The sequence below is a fragment of the Hevea brasiliensis genome, chromosome 14 (assembly GCF_030052815.1).
Source record: "Hevea brasiliensis isolate MT/VB/25A 57/8 chromosome 14, ASM3005281v1, whole genome shotgun sequence".
Classification (NCBI taxonomy): domain Eukaryota; kingdom Viridiplantae; phylum Streptophyta; class Magnoliopsida; order Malpighiales; family Euphorbiaceae; genus Hevea; species Hevea brasiliensis.
The window spans coordinates 15,444,196-15,465,474 of NC_079506.1; the positions used below are offsets into that span (position 1 = coordinate 15,444,196).

Genomic DNA, 21,279 nt, shown 5'->3' on the forward strand with positions numbered 1-21,279 from the left:
CAATGTATTATACACTTTTCATATCAGAATCAGAATATATTGGCATTATTTTACATTTATTTATTTATTTATTTACTTTGGCATCGTTTCGTTACCTCTTTTTCTACCACTACTTGCCCAACACAAAAGGAATCAGATTACCTTTCCATTGCATTGATTAAACTATGAGCAAGAATTTCAACTCGAATTTATATTATTGATTTCAGAATTGATTGTTGAATTGCCAATTTTTTTTTTAAAGAAAAAAATCAGTAAATTTAATTGGTTCACTCAATAAACCAGTTTAATTTCAATCAATCAAAACATAAAAAAATATTGAATGCGCTATCAATTAACTATCTTATTTTAAACAAAAAGTACAATAAATAATTAATATTTAAAAAAATTTGAAAAAAAAGTTATTTTGGCAATAAAAATAAATAAATAAATTAGTAGAAGAAATAAATATCTATTACATTAGTGTTTCTAGGGTGTTTCTAGAAGAGGAAAGAGTATTAAGAAAATGAGTTAAGTCTAACTTATTATAAAAAAATTAGCTTAAAGGAATGGGTGCCCAAGGAACCTTCAAACATTTGTTACGATTTTTCTTTTTCAATAGAATCATCTTCAATTTTATTTGTTTCACTTGTATATAGAAATATAAACCAATTGAGCCGAACAAGATTATAAATTAACTCATTAAATAAATTTATTATTTAACCATTTTACAAACTTGTTAAATTAACTTCTTATGTTTAAATTTAACTCATTTACCTTAATTATCATTTCATAATACTATAAATATATTAATTTTATCTATGATTGTAAAATAATATATTAATAATTTTTTATTTAAAAATATAATATAACTAAATTATATGAAATATAATTACAAAATTAAGAGTACAATTACCCTTAAAAATTACTATATATACACATATATTTGAAAAAATATATTAATTATGTAATTTTTTTATTTTAAAAAATATATTAATTACTCTTTATATTAATGAGCTTGTTCGAAAGAGAGAAAAATTACTATAGATGAAAACGACCTGACATGTTGACAGCGCAACGCGTAATTGACTGTTCTTCCCTATCGTCTGGTGCACTCATTATTTCAAAAGACAGTTATGCCCTTGTTTCACAAATGCCCAAGCTTTAAAATTTTTATTAATATATTGGCAGCTTTTCAACATATTTCTTCTCTTATTGAATCAAGACTTTCAGACACTGCAACCACCACCTTCTAATTCTATAGCTCTTCCTTCCCTTACAAACAACAATGGCAGAAGCATTCCTCTCCGGTCTTGCAAAAGAAATAATGACAAAGTTGGGTTCCCATACTATCCAGGAGATTGGCCTGTACTGGGGCTTCAAAGACGAGCTTCACAAGCTCAACAGAATGGTATTCGAGAGAGAGTTTATTTATAGCTAATTAGCTACAGTCTATTACAAAGTAGTTAGCTAATTTTGTTAAGCTGCTTAGTTTGGTAGCTCCAGCTGGTGTATGAAAATACTAGACGCGTGTTTGTCATTTTTCTGATTCTCGTTTTTCTGGTTCCATTTGATAAATTTTCAGGTATCCACCATCAAAGTTGTGCTTCTTCATGCAGAGGAGCTGTCATCGGAGAATCGTCAAGTCAAAGAGTGGCTTTCGATGCTCAAAGATGCATTTTATGATGCTGATGACTTGTTGGATGAGTTATCACTCAAGGCTTTACAAAAACAAGTTATGACTGGCACAAGAATGGCCAAGGAGGTACGCCTTTTCTTTTCCAGCTCAAATCCATTTGCTTATGGTCTTAAAATGGCTCATAAGATTAAGGCAATCAGAGAAAGATTAGATGAGATAGCTGAAAATAGGAAGTTTTTCTTGGAGGAGCGCCATGAGGAGAGGCGTATTGCAGCTAATAAGGGCAGGGAACAAACTCACTCCTTTCCACCTGAAGTAGTTGTTGGCAGGGAACATGATAAGGAGGCAATTATAGAGCTTCTGTTGAAATCCAATGATGAAGAGAATGTGTCAATTATTCCCATAATTGGAATTGGTGGATTGGGAAAGACAACATTAGCCCAACTTGTGTATAATGATGAGAAAGTCAAAGGGCAATTTGAGCTAAAAGCATGGGCATGTGTCTCAGATAATTTTGATGTAAAATTAATAGTTGAAAAGATTTTAGAATCTGTGTCTCGTCAGAAACCTAATAGTAGCGAGATGGATGCATTGAAAAGTCTCCTTCATGAAAAAATTATTGGGAAGAAATACTTGATTGTGTTGGATGACATATGGAATGAGGATTCAGAAAAATGGAATCGCTTAAAGGACTTGCTAGTTGGTGGTGCAAGAGGAAGCAAAATAATAATAACCACGCGACTTAGAAAGGTTGCAGAGTTGGCTCGCCCCATTGCTATGTATGAATTACAAGGCTTGCCTAAATCTGAATCTTGGTCATTGTTTGAAAAAATAGCATTCAAGCGAGGACAAGTGGTAAGTCAAAGCCATGAAGATATAGGAAGGGAAATTGTAGCCAAGTGTTTGGGGGTTCCTTTGGCCATAAGAACAATAGGAAGTCTCTTGTACTTTAAGGATTCCGAATCTGAATGGTTATCCTTCGAAAGTAAAGAACTCTCAAAGGTAGATCAGTGTGAAAGTGATATTTTGCCTACTCTTAAGTTGAGTTATAATTATTTACCTTCGCATTTGAAACAATGTTTTGCATATTGTGCGTTATTTCCAAAAGACTACAAAATTGATGTTGATGTGTTAATACATCTTTGGATGGCACAAGGTTATGTTAAGTCATCGGATCCGAGCCAATGTCTTATAGATGTTGGTCTTGAATATTTTGGTGATCTTCTTTGGAGGTCTTTCTTTCAAGAAGTTGAAAAAGATGACCTTGGTAATTATAGAACTTGTAAAATGCATGATTTGATGCATGACCTTGCAATGTCGGTTGTTGGAGAGGAGTGTACTTCATCAAATTTTGAGGTGGGATATACGAATGAGAAAACTCGCCATATATCATTTAAAATTGATTGGCTCTCACATGCGGAAGTAATTTCACCTTCCATGCTTAAGGCAAACAAGGTGCGGACATTCCTTTTTTTACGTTCAAGTACGTCTTGTGGCTATGAGGAAGAAACGCCTCAAATCAAAGAACTATGCAACGCAATGTCTGCATTGAGCTGTTTAAGGGTGTTAGATCTACACCAATTAGGAATTATGTCTGTTCCACGTTCAGTTGAGAAATTGAAGCATCTAAGGTATCTTGATCTTTCTGAGAATCCAAGTATCAAAACACTTCCTGATTCAATCACCAAACTACAAAACTTACAAATTCTGAAACTGATAGGCTGTTACGGGCTTATACATTTACCAAAAGACACGACAAGGTTGGTCAATCTCAGGTGTCTTGACCTCAGATATTGTTTTGGGTTGACTCATATGCCACGTGGGATTGGACAATTGAGTTCACTGGAGAGATTATTAAGATTTGTGGTAGCCATGGATAATACTGTGTGCAGTGGACTCGGTGAATTACAAGGATTGAACAACTTGAGAGGAGAGTTGAATATTGTGAATTTGCGTTATGTGAAAAATGGTACATCTGAATTTAAGGCGGCCAATTTGAAAGAGAAGCAACATCTTCAGAGTTTGGCATTAAAATGGAATGAAGACGGTGATGATATTGAGGGTGCAAATGACGTTGAGAATGATGAAATGGGGTTGGAAGCATTACGGCCCCACCAAAATTTGAAGGACCTATCTTTGTACTCTTACAGAGGAGTGAAGTTTCCCGGCTGGATTTCTTCCCTCACAAATTTGATGTCCATTCGTTTCTGCTCTTGCAAAAGCATAAAGCGTCTCCCACCATTTGATCAGCTTCTTTCTCTTAAATCTTTGTGCATTTCTGGATTAACTAATCTAGAGTATATAGATACTGATGGAGGATCTTCATCATTCTTTCCTTCCCTAACACAACTCTACCTCTTCGACTGCCCTAATCTGAAGGGATGGTTGACATGCCTGAGGAATGATGGAACGGCAGACCTCCCTAGATTTCCTTGTCTTTCCATTTTGTATATCGATAATTGCCCTAACCTGACTTCCATGCCATTACTTCCGTCTTTAGAAACATTGCATTTTAGTGGTAGCGGTGGGAAGCAATTAGAGCATATAATAAAGATGATTATTTCAGCATCACAGTCCAGTCCCTCCTCCTCCTCCTCATCCTCTTCTTTTTCTTTCCCAATCTCTCAATTTAAAGATCTAACCATTGAGGAAGTTGAGGATTTAGAATTTCTGCCAGAGTTGCTGTTTAACCTTACTTCTCTTCAAAGTCTGATTGTTAATAGTTGCACAAATATAACAACTCTGTCACGTGCTGAGAATGACAAAGGAACGCAATGGCAAGCCCTTAAAAACCTCCGTTCTCTAAGGCTTCATAATAACCTGAACTTGGTGTCTCTCCCAAGGGGACTTCGGTATGCTACCACTCTGCATGTTCTCGAGATCAGCGATTGTCGTAATTTGATGTCTTTACCAGAGGGGATGGACAACCTTACTGCATTACAATTTTTGTATATCAACCGTTGTCCCAACCTATCAGAAAAATTTGAAAAGAACGGTGGGGAGAATTGGCCCGAGGTTACTCACATCCCAAATATTTCTATCAATGACAAAGTAATTCGAGGGAATGTTTGATTAGAAAAATCCTCTGCACTGTCACTGTGTAAGTTCTCACCTTCAACCTCTATTGCAAGGCTTTTTCTTTTTCTTTCATTTAATATTTGGTAGATTCCAATGCATTTCTATGCATTGGGTGAGAATTAGTTTCTGCAACATGATTAGTGTAACAAGTGAATTTCATTTGCTGGATTTAATCCTTTCATTAATTTCTCCAATTTCCAGGAATCATTGTCTGGCCTTCTTTAAATTGAGACGGGGAGGCTGTCAACTAATTCTGTTCATCTCATTCATCTGTAAGTTAATCAACTGCCTAGTTTGTCCAATCGTCATTGTTCCCTGTTTTTGTTTTGAATAAATACTTTTCCTGATATTTTGATGCATGCATTTTATATCATCATTTAGGTGTAATTTTTGCACATAATTTACCCTTGTTCATAGCTATTATTATAGATATTAACATATATTTAGTCAATTTTATAATTTTTACACTTCTTAGTTTAATTTTTTGAATTTATTTGTTTTGTAGGTTAAATTTGGAGAAATTTGGTATATTTTGATCAGAGTAGCCATTTGGAGGAGATTAGAGTTGAATTACAAAAATTTTTGAAGTTGAGTTAAAAATGGCCGAGAGCTTCACAATCTGCAGCACAACCGATTTAGCTTATGTCGCAGGTTGTGTCGATCGTCAGATATTCAGGCCGAAGGTTACACAGCCCGCGACACAACCGATTCAGCTTATGTCGTTTTTACTGGAAATGGCTGACGTGGCATTTTCGTTACTCTGATTTTATACCTCACTTTCTCTGGAATCTTCCACCTTTTTACCCATTCTAGGGCAGACCCCTAACCCATATAAAACCTCCTTTAACTATTTTCTTTCCATAAAGAGGAAGGGAGGCATTTTTGGCAAGAAATAAGGGAGAAAGAGAGAAGGACGGAAGCCATTTTCCAGCAGCTACAGAGGCCATTTTCTGCACTCTCCAGCAGTAGATTTAACAGCATTCTTCTGGGTTTTTCTACTCCTTAGCTTATATTCTCATTATTTCTTCATTTATACACTTGAGTTTGTCTTGAAACTATGGTTTGTGAGTAGTTATTTGAGATTCTAGAGATGGGTTTGTGAATATTGCTTTGTATTGTGGTTTTGAACTGATTTAGTCATTTAAATGAGATTTTTTACATTTTGATTTATTGCTTGTGAGCTTGTTGCCTTGCTTAATGAATGGGCCCTCATTAAGTTAAGCTTTAATCCTTAATAGATGGACTGAAAAGTGAATATTTGGGATAGATAATCTTGCAATAAACTTAGTTTTCTTGGTGTTAGAGATAAGCTAAGAGGATTAAGGGAACTTTCCAAAATCAATTAAAGTTTTAATTGGGTTTTTGTTAGGTTTGAAATACCGTGAAAACAGGGTTTGATTTAATGAATACCAACTTTGAAATGCTTGAAAAAGGTTTCAAAGATTTAAGAATTGATTTCCCTCAAAATTGCAATTCTCATGTGTTTGGCTAAATTAGGGATAAACCACATGCAAACAATATGGAAAATCTAATCTCTAGAATCACTTTAATTTTTATTGAATTTAGATTTAATTCCTTCAAATTTCATAAATAGCAATTTCAATTTAAATTTTGGTAATCTAGTTAATTAATTTAGTTAGTTGTTTGATATAGCTTAAATTCCTCAAATATCAATTTTAAATTTTAAATTTCATTTTATATCTTTAAATTTTGCCATTCTAATTAGCTTATCTTTCATTTCCAATTTAAGCACAATTCCCTGTGGGATGGATATCATTTTTTTAAAACTATACTACTGTGACCCATGCACTTGCGGACACAACATCATATTTCTTACGCCAGAACAAACAAAACTTTAAGAAGATCACAGAATAAATATCATTTAGTCAACAATTTCTCCATAAGCTGCGAATGCAATGAAATACTCGTCCAATAACGAACAGAGTTATCTGCTCTCTTCTTTATTCTCGTGTTTCATGTCCGTGGAGGAACTTCAGCTTGCAATTAGTCTTCTACACCTCAATGTTTTCATTAACCCAAAAGGAGTCGCATAGAGAGCCAGCAACAGTTCGAGCTCTTCATTTTTGGTTTTTGTGACTTGTTACTAAGCAGGTAACTGGTGTTTGCTACTTATGTGGTTGGAATATCTGTATTTCTTGCTTATTTTTTCCTAAGATTCCTGAAATTAGGGGGAAAAAAAAGTGGAGCCTTTGGTTCGTCCTACAAATTAGCAGGAATTATCAAGGTGCTATTCCACAGTGTGCAATTCCAGCGATAAAATTATACTTATAGCATGGACTTCCTGGCTAAATAGCATGCGACTTCTATATCCTTAGATGTTATAATGGTATCAATTTCTCATACACTTGTCAGCTTTGGAACAGGTTGTTTGGCAGGGGTTTCAAAAAGATGCAAGGAGAAAAAACAGAATTGACAGACAATTCTTACTTGATGCTCAAGTCCCTATGCTTGTGTATGGTTTCAGATGTATCAACAAACCATTGTTGTAAGGATTTGCATCTGAGATTTTTCAAGTGTGATAGATGTCACACTTCTATATAAACCATATATGTCTACAGAATACAAAGGACTCTGGATTGTTATGGTTGTTGATGCTTGAAGAGCTTGTTTTTCTTCAGACCAATCTGGTAATTGCTAAAATTATCCAACAAAGTGAATGTTTATAAGGTATTGTTATTCTTTATTTACCTGTTTAATCTGCTTGCAAACAGGTTGGTCTTTTGCAATTGGATTGTTTTTTTATAGGAGATTTATGAGGGGAGCAGTGTGAAATAAATCTCGAAGACATCTTGAAGTTCAACTACAGGCAACCAACAATGGTTAAGCTATGACTGCGATCCTTCTTGTACAAATGGCTATTCCGCCCATATTTCAAGTTTTCATGAGCAATTGATTGTCCTTTTCACAGTCATTTCCTGTATGTTCTGCAGGTCAATTTCATCTTTTTTATCCTCTTTTGGGGTTTTCATGCGTTTTCACTTTGATCATGTTTTCTGGTTCACTTTTGGTAGAAACTCAAAAAGTATGTAATTAACTGCATTTTGGAGGGAAGGCAGAAATTATAAAAGCAATGACAGAAATTTATGCAAGTTTCCGTAATTAAATTATTAAAAGTCCCCGTAACTATATATATATATATATATATATATATATATATATATATATATATATACACTTATTCATTTTTATTATTTCTTTATTAAATATTTGAGCCAATTAAAATAGATTGGCTAGTTTTCATCTGTCTTTAAAGATTTAATAGAGAGTGAAGATATCTCAATTTTGAATTTTTTTTTATTTATTGATTATGAAATTTATCACTTTTATATTGAAAATTATGTAGAGAATATGACTATCTTCTACTATGTAGCCAATTAAAATGAGATAGTCCTTCCAACCTTGATAAAAGAGTTTGTGGTAATGAGGAAAAGCACTTGATTAGTTGAAAGCATGAGTGAGATATAGAGCTTGACTATAGCTAGAATATGAAGGACTTCCATTTTTAAGAGCATAAGATGAGTATGAAGGAATTCCCTTGCTGATTTGTTAATTAGAAGATTATGCCAAGTTGTTAATTAGAATGTGATATTCCACATTGGAGACTTTAACATTAATTGAATGGTCTCTCAATTAACCATTTAATTGACACCAACGCTAAGAGCCGTGGAAGACTCGTATATCATTTTCTTATTAGTTTACATATTTGATTAATTATGCAGATACAGATATATGTACGATGAAGAAAGTTTGACAGTTGATTATGATGTAACAATGCACATAACAAAATCTTTTAAATGTTCTAAAATTTCTCCAAAAATTGCGGGGTGGTTTGTATTTCCTTTCCAAGCTGTTCCATCTTGATGAGAATTACCTCATTTATATGGTCTAACGTTTCACAAAGAATGGGCTGGTTTTGGTATACTTGGACTAAAGAACAATCCAAATTCCTCGAAACAACAGAATAATTAAAAATCCAACGAAGAAATGATGAGCATCAAACCCCTTTTAAATGCCAGTTTTGATTGACTCACCAAAAGCCACAACAAGCAATAAGAGGTAATTCTCTACACGAAATTTTGTTTTCTTTTAGTTATATTTATTTGTATGTTTCTTGAATATATTTATATTCAACAAGCTAATATACCCTTCGTTAATTAATTTATGATTTTATTATTAGTGTTGTTCTCATGTAATTATTTTTTTTAATTAATTCTATTATTGTTGTTATTATACATTAATTAATACCCCCGGACACACAATTAATATAAAAATAATGTATCTTTGCGCAGTGAATTTCAAACGAGTTAGATCATGAAGTTGGTGATGTTAATCTTGATTGTTGTGGTTTCAACTTAAACTTCAACCTCACAAAACTAAGATTAAATTGAATAAGAATTATCAAGCAATAAAATAAAATTTTTATAATGAGAGAGAAACATGACTACTCTTCATTGTATAGTCCACCAATCAAGTTGAGATGATGCATCAAATCCTTTCAAGCTTGATAAGAGTGTAGGCCAAATGCTCACAAAGAAGTAAAGATAGTGTAATTGATAAAACAGTTAAAAGTTAAAAATATTTTTCCTAAGAAAAAGAGGTCCCTTTAAAGAGACATTTTCATAGTTTATGTACGAAAATGATGAATAACCATAACAGACATAAAAAAGTAAAGGCTTATAATTTGCTCTTCCTAAGGAACCAATTCAAAAAAAGTTATGTTATTTATAATAGCTATGTAAAGGTTATAGAAAGAGTTTAGTTTTGTACAAATGAAGTTTAAGTACAATAATAATGATAATGAAAGATAGAAATAGGAAAAAGAAATTTCCACATAATTATTTAAAGTTTTAAGTTCTTTCTGATGAGTTTGAATATTGGGGAGGAACTTAAGGAAAAGTTTCAAAGCAGTTATATGAGTTTTTAGAAAGTCAAAGTCTATGATCTTAGGCTTGCTACGAGTTTCAGTAATTTTAAACTGACCAATTTCCTAGCGCTCTTAACGACTCCTAGCTTGAGTCGTTACATTAACAATATGAGCTTCATCATCAAACTGGACAACAATTTATATATACTTCATATTTTATGTATATGTGAAAAAATATATATGCATGAAATTTATTAGTGTTAATAAAAAGAAGAATTACCTCCCCATTAGAGCAGCAATAATAATAATAATAATAATAATAATAATAATATGAAAGAAGGGAAGAAGAGAATGGAACATGGCCTGTGTCAATTAAGGATTGACTTAGAACTTGGACTAATAAAGAAAAGAAAATTGCATTGAGTGATCTGATCCACCAGTTCATACTCCATATGTATTTGGAGTTTGGTTGCCACTTTCCTTAAAAATCATTGGTTGGACACTTGAACTAACAATAAATGGAGTACAAACAATATATAGAGTACAATCGAACTAGAAATCAGTAGATTACGAGAAATCAGGGAAGTAATTCGAGAAAAACAAAGCAGCCCTAAACCAGGAAACTAATAATAACATAGCTATACAATCTCTGAATTTATAGAAAAAATCTTAACAAGAACAAACACTTCAAAGGGATCGAATTTCATTCTTTATTCTACCAAACACCTTGAAAAAAAATTCATTCCATTATCATTTTCTTGATTTTTATTTTAATTCTAATTTTGATTTCAGAGTTTAAACGAAATTGACTTATATAAATAATATCATTTTTGTGATAGATTACTCCCCTTTGTCTCAAATTTTAGCTTTGCTCCTACAAGTAGGATTGTGCACGGTTTTTGGGGTTTCAAACTGAACCGAAGAACCGAACCGAAACAAAAAAAAGAACTGTTACTATAAGAATCAAATTATACCAAATTGAATTTATATTTAATATTTTGATTGATTCTGATTCTTTATCAACAACCAAAATGAAACTAAACTAAAGAACCGATTTTATACGTATATTTTATAATTTTAATAAGATTATGTATATTTTAATAAGATATATTTTAAATGTATATATATGTTAAGGATTTGGAGAGCCCAAAGCACATGCGGCATAATCCTTTTTTATGAGTTTTATGAAAGAACACACTCATGGGTTTAACACCACATCCAACCCAAAACCTTAAGGCAATCAATTTATGAGTCCTTCTCACTTATATGTCTCTCACACATCCCATCTTTTTCCGATGTGGGAATTCCATACTTGTATATTTCCAACAATCTCTTTAATTGTAATTGTATATAATTAATATTATTTTTTAATTTTCTAACTTTTTAAAATAATTTAGTCTTTTAAATGCATTAAATCATCTTATAATCCTTAATAATATAACTAAATCACATGTTTCTCATATAATATACTTTTTAATTATTAGTTATATATGTATTTTTTGGCTAAAGACCATATAATTAAGAAATATATTTTTGATATTAATATTATAATTTTAATGTTAGTATTATTATTTTACTATTGCTTTTATTTTAGAAATTTAAAATTGTATTTTCTATTTTAAAATGAAGATAAGAATGTAATAGTTTAAAGTGTAAAAATCAAATTTTGAAATGAAATTAGAATCGAAACTAGAATCAAAATTGTACCAAAACTGCTTAAAACTGAACTGAAACTAGAGCTAGAATCAAAATTTGGCTTCAAATCTAGTTCTTAAAAGTCAAAGAACCAAGGTTTGATTTCGATTCCAATCCGGCGGTTCCAGTTCTTAGTTAGAACTAGACTGAAACCGGAATCAAACATCCCTACCAATAAGTAGATAGCTAGATTTTAAGCTACACAATTTATTATCATGGAGAGGTAATTCTTCTTTTATTCTTTACACATTCAGAAATTATTCTGTCGCTCATAAAGATCAATTAAATATTGAAAACTAACTATGATTGTGCAGATTATTGATCAAGAAGTTGCTGGTCTTGATCTTAATTGTTGTGGGTTCAATCTCATTCATTTTCTATCGAAGCTGAGGCTGAAAAGTTTGCTTCACTGAAAGGAAGTAAAGATAAAATTGACAATCATAGGACTAGCTTATCTGCTTAAGTCTATGGTGATCGAAATCATCTGATGAGAAAGCCAAGTGAATAGGAATTCTAATATTGGCACCTTTAGGAAGAGTTGAACAAGCAGCAGGAGCAGTAGGAGATACAGGTCCCCTACGTAGTAGCCTTCGCATTATAATTTGACTGTATCTTAAATTTTCATCAACAATTTTCTCTGAAGCAGCAGGTTTCAAATTTCCTCACCTTTTCTTTCATATTCATATGGTTTCTCTTCACATCTTCACATGCCAAGAAGCTAGTCGTCCTAGTATTGCTTTTCCTGCAAGTTGACAAGCAATTTCCTCGTTCCTTCCCTTTTGAGAAGCCAAACATTCAAGTTCAACTCCACGACAATAAAAGAATATTGATCCACTAATAATCAAAACGCTTTTCATAAATTTTTTTTACGGAAGTGGACAGCAAGCAAATGTAATAATTTAATAGTCCCTTGAGTAGGCCTTAATGGCCTTGTGCCTAACAAAATAATAATAATAATATGAAAGAAGTCCTGAGGCGATTTTGCTTTAAGCATGTGGTTCATACAGCAGAAAAATCATAGGATATACAATAACAAATGTAAAATCACGATTGGTTCCAATTTTTGTCTGAGACCCATTTTTTATATAGTAATTGGTGATTAAACACAGTTTGGTTTGCTTGAACAATGATAACGAGTTCGCCTAGTTTTAAAATTATGCATCTATAAGGACAGGACAGACCACCTAATGGATTATTTCTATAGTAATTGGCGATTAAACACATTTTTCATATAGTAATTGGTGATTGAACACAGTTTGGTCTGCTTGAACAATGACAACGAGTTCGCCTAGTTCAAAAGTATGCATCTATAAGGACAGGACAGATCACCTAACGGATTATTTCTGGCTCTTTTGCCGTGAATTCCATCATGGCTTTCGTCATTGACACTAAATTCATGAATGCAAAAATCACCTATCCATAATAATCTGCATGATATGCATTTGATTTTAAAATAAATTTATGTTGTTAGAGCTAAGTTAGCTCTATGAATTTGGCTTCTTTATGCCAGTTTCAACTTTACACCAAATCTAATGTGCTGGAAAGTTTCCTGTTTGCAGGTTGAATACTCCCCCATTTCAAAAAAGAAAAGTTAAGCAAGATCAAGTGAAACACCATGGGATCTTTTTTCTTTTTCCTATTCTTCATCACCCAAGACCAAGAACAATATACGCTCATTTTCTGTGGTTTTCTACGAGTTTACAACCAATTCTGCTGAGTCCTTGCATCAGTAGACATTGTTCATCATCTAAAATTACTCAAAACACTAATACATAGCATGATATTAACGATTATTCTACAAATATACATGATGAGCTAAATTCATACAAGGATATATCAGTGATCAACAATAACAAAGAGACAAAGCATATATATATATATATATATATATATATATATATATATATATATATATAAAGAAAAAGAAGAAGAAAAAAGAGATAGAAGAGGGAAATGGGAAGGGGGGTGCGTCTTTTATTGGTTCGACTTACATGCTGCTATATCAGTCAACTTCTCGAATGCGAAAACAAGGGCAGAAGCAACGAATTAGATTGACACCAAAGCTAATAACACATCCAAAGAACCCAGCTGACCTCTCTCTTCTTGGTGTCTGCACAACAGGCACACCATAAACAGGGTTTGGAACTGTATATTGCTGGTAGGATAATTGGGTAGTCTCAATTGGCAGTGTAGGACAAGCGGGATTTGTTTCCACAACAATTTCTTGAGATGGCAACCGGATTTGACCTTGATAGCCTACTTCTGGAAGGTGCTGCACCCCAGGTGCAGTAATGGTCTCATTGGTCTGGTCAGGTACCAACCATGGTGGCAGTGGTGGAGCAGAGGGTTGAACTGGAGTGGAGTAAGAGCAGCAACAGTGGCATGGCGGTGGAGGAAGATAATAAGGTTCTTGATGAGTCTTCTTTCTTCTCTTCTTTCTTGGCCAGAACTTCTTTAACTTCTTCACTGCTTTTATCATTTCTTGGTAACTCGATGGTATGGCTAGAGCAAAACTTGGTGGAATTGGAGGTTCTGGATTTTCCAATTGTGAATATACAAATAGCTAGAACGTTGGATACATTAGTACTTTTGAAAAGAGAACTTGATTGTCGGTTGAAGGATCATGAAAGCATTACATAAAGCTTTTGCAAGAATTCAACTTTAAGGTTACAAAATTTTCAAATCTTGTGACCGTTGCCCACCCACTTGCCCAGCCTATCTTTAAGAAAAGGACAAGGAGGAGCTGGGCTAAGCCGTTTGGGTCACAATCCATGACAGAACATCTCTGTTCTATTTCTTTATATTATATTTGCACATTTGATTTTTTTTTGTCAACGTTTACAACTCCGTTCCTTAAGGCGAGGCAAAAAGCAAGCACAAACGCTACAGAACGCTTTGCAAAAGCTGGAGCTGGAGCTTGAGCTGTTGGGCTTTGACACTACAAAGGTCGCAAAAATTGAGAAACTGTCGAGTGCTGCACAGAAAATGACTCGAGGAACACATTTTTTTCCGATGGAGCAAGTTCCCCAAATTGCAGAAACTTGCTCTTTCCTATGGTGAACTGAAAACGGATATCAATAAGCAATCAACAATTGAAAAATATTCTGATGAAAATATTCGAAGAGCAACTCAAATATAGCAGCTTCCCTTAAAGCTGAAGATAAGCATGCCATAGAAAGCAAGTGATAAGAAGGGCTATTATATACAAAAGGCCACATGTGCCAGTGTAACAATGAAACATTCAAACGAAACAAGCAAAAAATACAAGAGAAACTGAATATTCTCCATTCTTCATTTGCTAAGCAGAAGAGGTGGAATGGACAAACTTTTCAGCCTACTTGAATCCAAACAAACAAGCACTACAAGTTTTCTTGCAAAATAATACAAAGTAAAAACCGAAAACCTATTTTTAAAGATAACAGTCTCACTCTCCACAAATGACGTTCAGCAAACAGCCACCTTCCATCTGAACAGTAATTTAGCGTGCATGTCTGGAAATGTCACTGGCCATTCCGCATGCACCACTATAATACAAACATGATCTTCACCAAATTCTCCCTCTTTATCACTTCTTTTCCTAACCCCTTAACAGCCATTCATGGTAGAATTGCTTGGGCTTATTAGCACCCAGGCCCAACAACAGATGATTGGTCATCCATGTTAACTGCTGTATCAGGTTCAGTATCAGCTTTGGTTGCTTTAATCTCTTCATTGACTGGAAGTTTAATCTTGGGTGATAACTTCTTGACTTCCTCGGATGTATATATGAAAATCTTCCTCACCATGCTGCAGAACTCGCTGCAATCAAAAGCCAAAAGTCAATAACAGCCCAACACAAGCTAACATGTTGCAAGAACAATGAATTAGGACATTGTCAAATTAACTTACTGCCATGGGTCGTCCCCAACCATCATCATGTCATCTTCATCATCGGTATAGACAACTTGCCATTTCTTTGTTGATCCACTGAGCTCACCTTCAATGTCAAACATATCCTCTAGCTTCCTAAGCAAGTCCTCATAAGAGTCAAACCGTGTCAAATCAACAGCTCTACCAACAGCAATTCCCTGCATGTGAACCTTGAAAAAAAAAATATGCATAGGCCAAGGCCATTGATCAGGCAGCACAAAACTAGTATATCAGAACAGAATTAAAACAAACTCTTGTTCCAAGCAGTCAATCCAATGTCAAGGTTAATACTAAATTACTAATCTTGAACAGTTGAACTATATTAATTTATGGAAAATGTCTAAAATGCTTAAATGCATTTGTAGAGAGAGAGAGAGAGAGAATCTGAAAAACTGAAAGGACAGCAAGAAAGATCTTGAAAATTATTCCATAATATTCACAAGTATTCAATCAGAGAATACAGGCAAAGGAATTACTTTTGTGCAGCTTCTGATTTGCCGGCTTTGCAACTCTTGAGGAGATCTCAGGCATGATTTCTCAGGCTCACAACTTACTGAAGGGATTTCAGATCGATTAACATTTGATGGCTCAGAATGTCGATCAGATTCAGCATCCAAAGACACAATAGGGCAATCATCCACCATTCCAGATGTAACAGGTAATGGTGAAGTTTGTTCCACATTGGAGTTGTCAACAAGTTGAATCCCGAAAAGCCTGTAACCAGTTCCGGTGCTTTGTTTTCTCTCTCCAGAATCTTTGTTAATAACTGGGACAACAGAATCTGTAACACTTTCCACCCGGTTAGGCCAATACATTGAGTTGGGGGAAACGGCAGGCAATGGACTATTGCCACAAAAGCCAAGAGATTTGGCCTTTGCAGTTGTAGAGAAATTGGGAGATGGATAAAGATCCCGTCCACGATGAGAGTCACCATATGATAAAGCAGGAGACTCAGTTGCGGGTTTCCACATACCTAATGCACACAACCACCAACAGGTTTTCATTACAAACCAACACAAACAAATGAAATGAGGAAATACTAATGGGAAAAATGACATACCAAGTGCAGACAAATCTGGTGTAGGTGAAGGTAAAACAGTCGGCCGTGCCCGCTTGTTCCTTTGCACAGGTTGGGAGTTCGAAGGAGTAGTTGCAACAAGAGGCTCCAATTCCCACGGTGATACTCTATCTGGACGCAAGATTGAAGAAGGCTCATCCCATTGGACCTAGCAGAGAACATGATACAAGCCACAAATGAAGAGATGATAACATGACTTCTAAGTTTTAACGCGAAAACAGAAAGACACCATGTTTGATCAAACAAAATTCCAGAAACCATTAACACAATAAATTTAGAAATCAAAACAAGAAATTATTTGAAAAGTTGTCAACCTTTAAGGATCTCCATTCAGAATCAGCCCACCCTGATGACATATTATCTCCAACACCAACAATAGTGCCACTAAACCTGCAGCATAGCATAAACTAACGATTAAAAATCATGTTATTGACTTCTATTGCAAAAAGCCAATCCAGTATAAGATGATACCTTCGTTCAGGTACTTCCTCACCCTCAAATCTCATCTTAAACCTCATCCCAACAGAAAGCTTGTGGCTCCGAGCTTCAAGATACTTGTTGACACTTACAATGAACTCGGAACGACTTGTTCTAAAATGAAATGCTTAGTAACATGAATATACAGGTAACATAATTACAACAAATGACCAAAACATAAGAGTAAAACAACAACATTGAATAGATGAAACACAATGAACAACACAAAACCTTGGCTTGTAGAAGACGGAAAAAAGAGTTCCTGTCGCAATGGCATGAGATGCAGTGGCAAGAACCCCAAGATGCATGCTTTGGCTAGATATAACAGAAGATGGCATATTAATCTGCTGTCTCATAAGTCTCCTTACTCCAACACGAAGTTCTCCATTTTCTCCCCTGTAAACAGCATATCAATCATCAATCAAATTTACAAAGACCAAGAAAGTCACAGCACAGGGAAGTGATAATGTATGATAAACTTGCCTCAAAAAGATGAATGCATCGCCTGCCACTAACTTTTTTGAACTAACAAAGACACTCCACCCGGTTGTGAGCAGGTGGCGTCTAGGTTGACCTGCAATTGATGTTTTGATCAATGTCCCAACAATTAAGACAGCATTATCATGCAAGTTTCATTGGGACTATAGAATGATAAGCAAAACAAATTATCAAACCCAACAAATAGCAAACAACGAACATGTTGATAAAAATAAATAAATAAATAAATAAATAATAGGGACTTATTAATCCATGGACAGCTCGCAACCTATTTGAATTATGATAGGTTACTACTGAAATTATAATATTGCACCATCAAAAGTCTCAGGAAAGTAGGATGCAAACCATGCAATAATCACAAACACACATGAACTGAATTTGATTCTTGTGGAGAAAAACACTTGGCACAACTCAAGTCACAAGATAAATTAACTTCATATGAAAGTTTTTGTGAAATTGATTTGGTTCAAACATCCAATATCTAAAGTACATGTAATCCACTAGATTGCAGGATGTGAGGCAGACACTTAGTTGGCAAAAATTGAAAAAATAACACTAAAAAAAAAAAGAGTTATCAAACAATTAGAGATACTAGTACATGAAGCAGAATAAAGATAACCGCTTCAAGTCTTCACCAATAACAATAAACAATTGCCAGCTATAACTATTCGGCATTGTATAAAAAAAAAATAACAATAATACAAAGCAACACTTGCTAACCCCGAAAAATATGTCGGAAATGCCATTCATTGCCATGCAAATCAGTGGCAACCAATTCTTGCCAAGGTGGCTGCTGGGACATATCCTATACAATAAGAGGAAGCATGTCAACAGGAAAATAAATGACTTCGCTTTGCATTATCTGAAGGGCAATGATAATTTAACAGTTAGGAACCAACCAGGGGAGGCAAACAATCATCCGCATGCCTTCGAAGAACAGAGAAACCACCATGAGTGCTTGTGTCAGAAGCAGTAAGCGTCTTACAAAATGAATGAATTGCGCATCTTTCAGGTTCTGGCAGTGGAGGATCAGGGCTAGTAACCTCACTTTGCTGATTTAAGGAAAAATAATAGTAAGATCAAGGAAACAAAAACTAATTAAATGGAATGCATTCAAAATCCCTGTGTAAAAAAGAATATATATATATATATATATATATATATATATATATATATATAACTTACATCTGGCTCTGGAAGCAGGGTAATTTGTGCATAAACTTCATCAGTTTCAGGTTCAGCCTGCAATCCACAGTGAAAATAGTAAATGAAACAAAATTGATGAAACTGCAGAAAGATTACAAAAGATTGCAATCCAAAGAAGCAATACCAAGATTCACCAAAATCCACCAAAAGTATTAGCAAAATTACAAGCAAACCCACCCTTCGCTGAACATTGACTACTTTACAAAGAATTTTTGATGGAAGATTGAATGAAGGCATTTGCTGCTCCAACCCTTGATGCATTGAAGCTTCAAGCTATACATAGGAGATAACAAAAGTCTGTAAGACAACATAAAAGGACAGTGCACAATAACAAGGATAGAAGATAATTTCAACAAAACCTTGGTGCATATCTAAGAATAGGACCAGAAAAGCAATAACGGTATCCGATTTTAATTTCTGCTAAATTCAATATACCTGTTCCATATGACCTTGTGGAAAATAATAAACCCGCTCCCCATCACGAGGAAGGTTGACAAGAGGTCCAGCACAGGCATGCCATAGTTCTTTGTACAGAGCATCATTGCATCCTCCTATTATCAATGGATAATATTTCAAAAAAATGCCAAGGAAGAAGCATATACAGAGGGAAAAAATGAAAATTCAATATCACAAGCATCCAGAAACAATATCACAATTCCATCCAACAATGTAAAAAAAGTAATAAATAAATAGATAATAACAGAAGCAAAAACATAAAAACATAAGATCAAACAAGCAGGGGATTGAACCACCAACACAATTTTCAAGAACCATATGTACTTTGTGTAATAAATGCTGGTACCAGATGATCTCATATTCTAATGTTTAAACATTATCAATTCTGCCAATTTCATTGCATTTATTATCTATTATGCACTGCACAGTGCAAACTTTTACAATTCATGGTCAATCTAGTAGAACAGAACAATAGCAAAACCCTATATCACTCAATTTCATAAAGACTTTATGTTGCACTGGTGCAGCTATAAGATTCTTCAAATCAAAAGATGATTTCAAAAAACTTGTTACATAGTTTGTGGTTAAGCACTCTTGCTTCTACAAGAAATTCTCTGCAGTTTCATAGTAGTTTTAAGTAATACACAAAGAAAGATTCTGACAACAAACTTCACTTCATATAGCCACCAATAGATCTATTATTAGATTATTAGTCAGCAGATTTTGAAAAAAAAATCAAAAGGGGAAGAACTGGAGTTCATATGAGCTTGAGATTTCCAAAGCCTTATCCTACCACTAAAGAAAAAATAAAGCCTAGACAAAGATCAAACAATACCATTTAGCAAGCTTCAACTTATTACAATTGTGCAAATGAATTTACTTCATTCAACTAAGTTGAGGCCAAACATGCACAACTTTCAACTCCAATGCATCAACAACCATAACAAACTCAGAAAAATGATAGTCAAAACAATATCTACATATATAAATGAGTTACATACCCATTTCATCAACCATCTCAAAAAGAAAATCTCATTATCCATAGATTGTTTATACTCGGCCTCATAATCAGATTATTTAGTCCCATTTTGCCATAAATACACATAATTACTGAAATGTGACAAAACAAAAAGCTCAAACCTGTATGAGGATGTCCAACAGGAGCATGATTGGTGCTAGTAAATGCCATAACAAAACCACAAGTCCTCAGGGATCAGCAAAGTCAATCTATGGAAAAAGTGAGTTGAAAGTACTTAAAAATATATTAAATATATTAAACTTGCAATCAATTATCCCACCAAACTAAAGGAAACTTATTAATGGTAAATGCATTTACTATAACTAAATGGTTATACACAATTTTTCAGTATTAGCTAATTAAAGTTAAAATTCCTTAATTGCTCTCCATGTGTCAGCAGTGAAGAGCTTTCAGCCTTTTGTTTTAAATGACGCTAAAAAAGTCACCCTCTTTTAACCTTTAACTTCCAATTTTACAAAAAAGATGAACCTTTCACGAGTTCAAATAGCCCTTTATTTTTCAAAGCAAGTATTTTCAGCTACCTTACATGATACATTTGAAAAAGAATATTGCATAACACAAAATTTAAAATCAAAATATAACTAATTTGAGACAAAATCAAATAAATAAACAAACAAATCGATGATCACAAACTAAAACAGCATGATTCAAAATACCCATATACCAAATACCAATTTAAGAATATATATTATACACCAATTAACATAAAAACATACTAACTAGCTGTTGTAGACATCCAGAAACATGCCAAGAGCAAAAGTGAGTGAAAACTATAACAGATTAAGGGATCTGATAAAACTAAAACAACAACCCCAACTTAGCAATCCAAAAAAAGAACATCACACATGGCCACTTTAAAATCCCTCATTTATCTTCAATATCCCAAACCAAAATCAAACACCCATTAAAAAAAAGCATCAAAAACCAAATCGACTCACCTTTTCTTGAGCTCTTCAAATCCGTAGGATCCAAAAACAGCAACAGCAAGTTAGGGCTTCAATGAACAAATACCGACTGGATCGAAAATCATATACACACAGTGGCCTCTCTCTCTCTTCTTCTCCTTCTTCGGCTTCTTCTCTCTCTCTATATATATAAAGTGTATATATCGTCAATGTTCGGTCGAAGCCGACATGACTTGGCTTTGGCTCTCTTTTCTGTTCCTCTCTTACACACAGTCTCCTCTCTCTTGCTTTGGTCTTTAACTTTTTTACTTTTTTTTTTTTTAATTCCAATGTATGTCTGTAATTAATACAGATGGCTTTGTGTATCCAAGGAGGATAGGCCAAAGGCAAAGTTGCCCTTGGGGGCTTAATTGTCTTTTTGCATATATTTTTTATAAT

General features: G+C 34.0%; 3 protein-coding genes across 5 annotated transcripts; 1 reads left to right on the forward strand and 2 right to left on the reverse strand.

Annotated features, from left to right (window-relative positions):
• Nucleotides 1–1,167: 1,167 nt before the first annotated feature.
• LOC131173278 (putative disease resistance protein RGA4) lies at nt 1,168–6,973 on the forward strand. 2 transcript variants are annotated; one of them, XM_058135359.1, is made up of 4 exons: nt 1,168–1,387; nt 1,562–4,715; nt 4,895–4,965; nt 6,637–6,973. In XM_058135359.1, exons 1-2 carry the CDS (start codon nt 1,265–1,267, stop codon nt 4,685–4,687), a joined length of 3,249 nt encoding a protein of 1,082 aa, XP_057991342.1. In that variant the 5' UTR covers nt 1,168–1,264; the 3' UTR covers nt 4,688–4,715; nt 4,895–4,965; nt 6,637–6,973. The 2 variants fall into 2 exon arrangements, with proteins under 2 accessions (XP_057991342.1, XP_057991341.1); XM_058135358.1 differs by lacking the exon at nt 6,637–6,973 and adding an exon at nt 5,199–5,863.
• Nucleotides 6,974–12,894: 5,921 nt separating this feature from the next.
• LOC110634721 (uncharacterized) lies at nt 12,895–13,974 on the reverse strand. The gene has a single exon (XM_021783843.2). The coding sequence runs from the start codon at nt 13,750–13,752 to the stop codon at nt 13,276–13,278; it is 477 nt and encodes a 158-aa protein (XP_021639535.2). The 5' UTR covers nt 13,753–13,974; the 3' UTR covers nt 12,895–13,275.
• Nucleotides 13,975–14,456: 482 nt separating this feature from the next.
• Nucleotides 14,457–21,150, reverse strand: LOC110634720 (auxin response factor 1). 2 transcript variants are annotated; one of them, XM_021783842.2, is made up of 15 exons: nt 20,875–21,148; nt 20,038–20,124; nt 18,877–18,992; nt 18,619–18,714; nt 18,421–18,477; nt 18,135–18,287; nt 17,956–18,040; nt 17,221–17,311; nt 16,969–17,133; nt 16,732–16,851; nt 16,575–16,650; nt 16,243–16,408; nt 15,659–16,155; nt 15,162–15,352; nt 14,457–15,071 (listed from the first exon to the last, which is right to left on the reverse strand). In XM_021783842.2, exons 2-15 carry the CDS (start codon nt 20,084–20,086, stop codon nt 14,894–14,896), a joined length of 2,040 nt encoding a protein of 679 aa, XP_021639534.2. In that variant the 5' UTR covers nt 20,087–20,124; nt 20,875–21,148; the 3' UTR covers nt 14,457–14,893. The 2 variants fall into 2 exon arrangements, with proteins under 2 accessions (XP_021639534.2, XP_057991609.1); XM_058135626.1 differs by having other exon boundaries at nt 15,659–16,408; nt 20,875–21,150.
• Nucleotides 21,151–21,279: the final 129 nt, after the last annotated feature.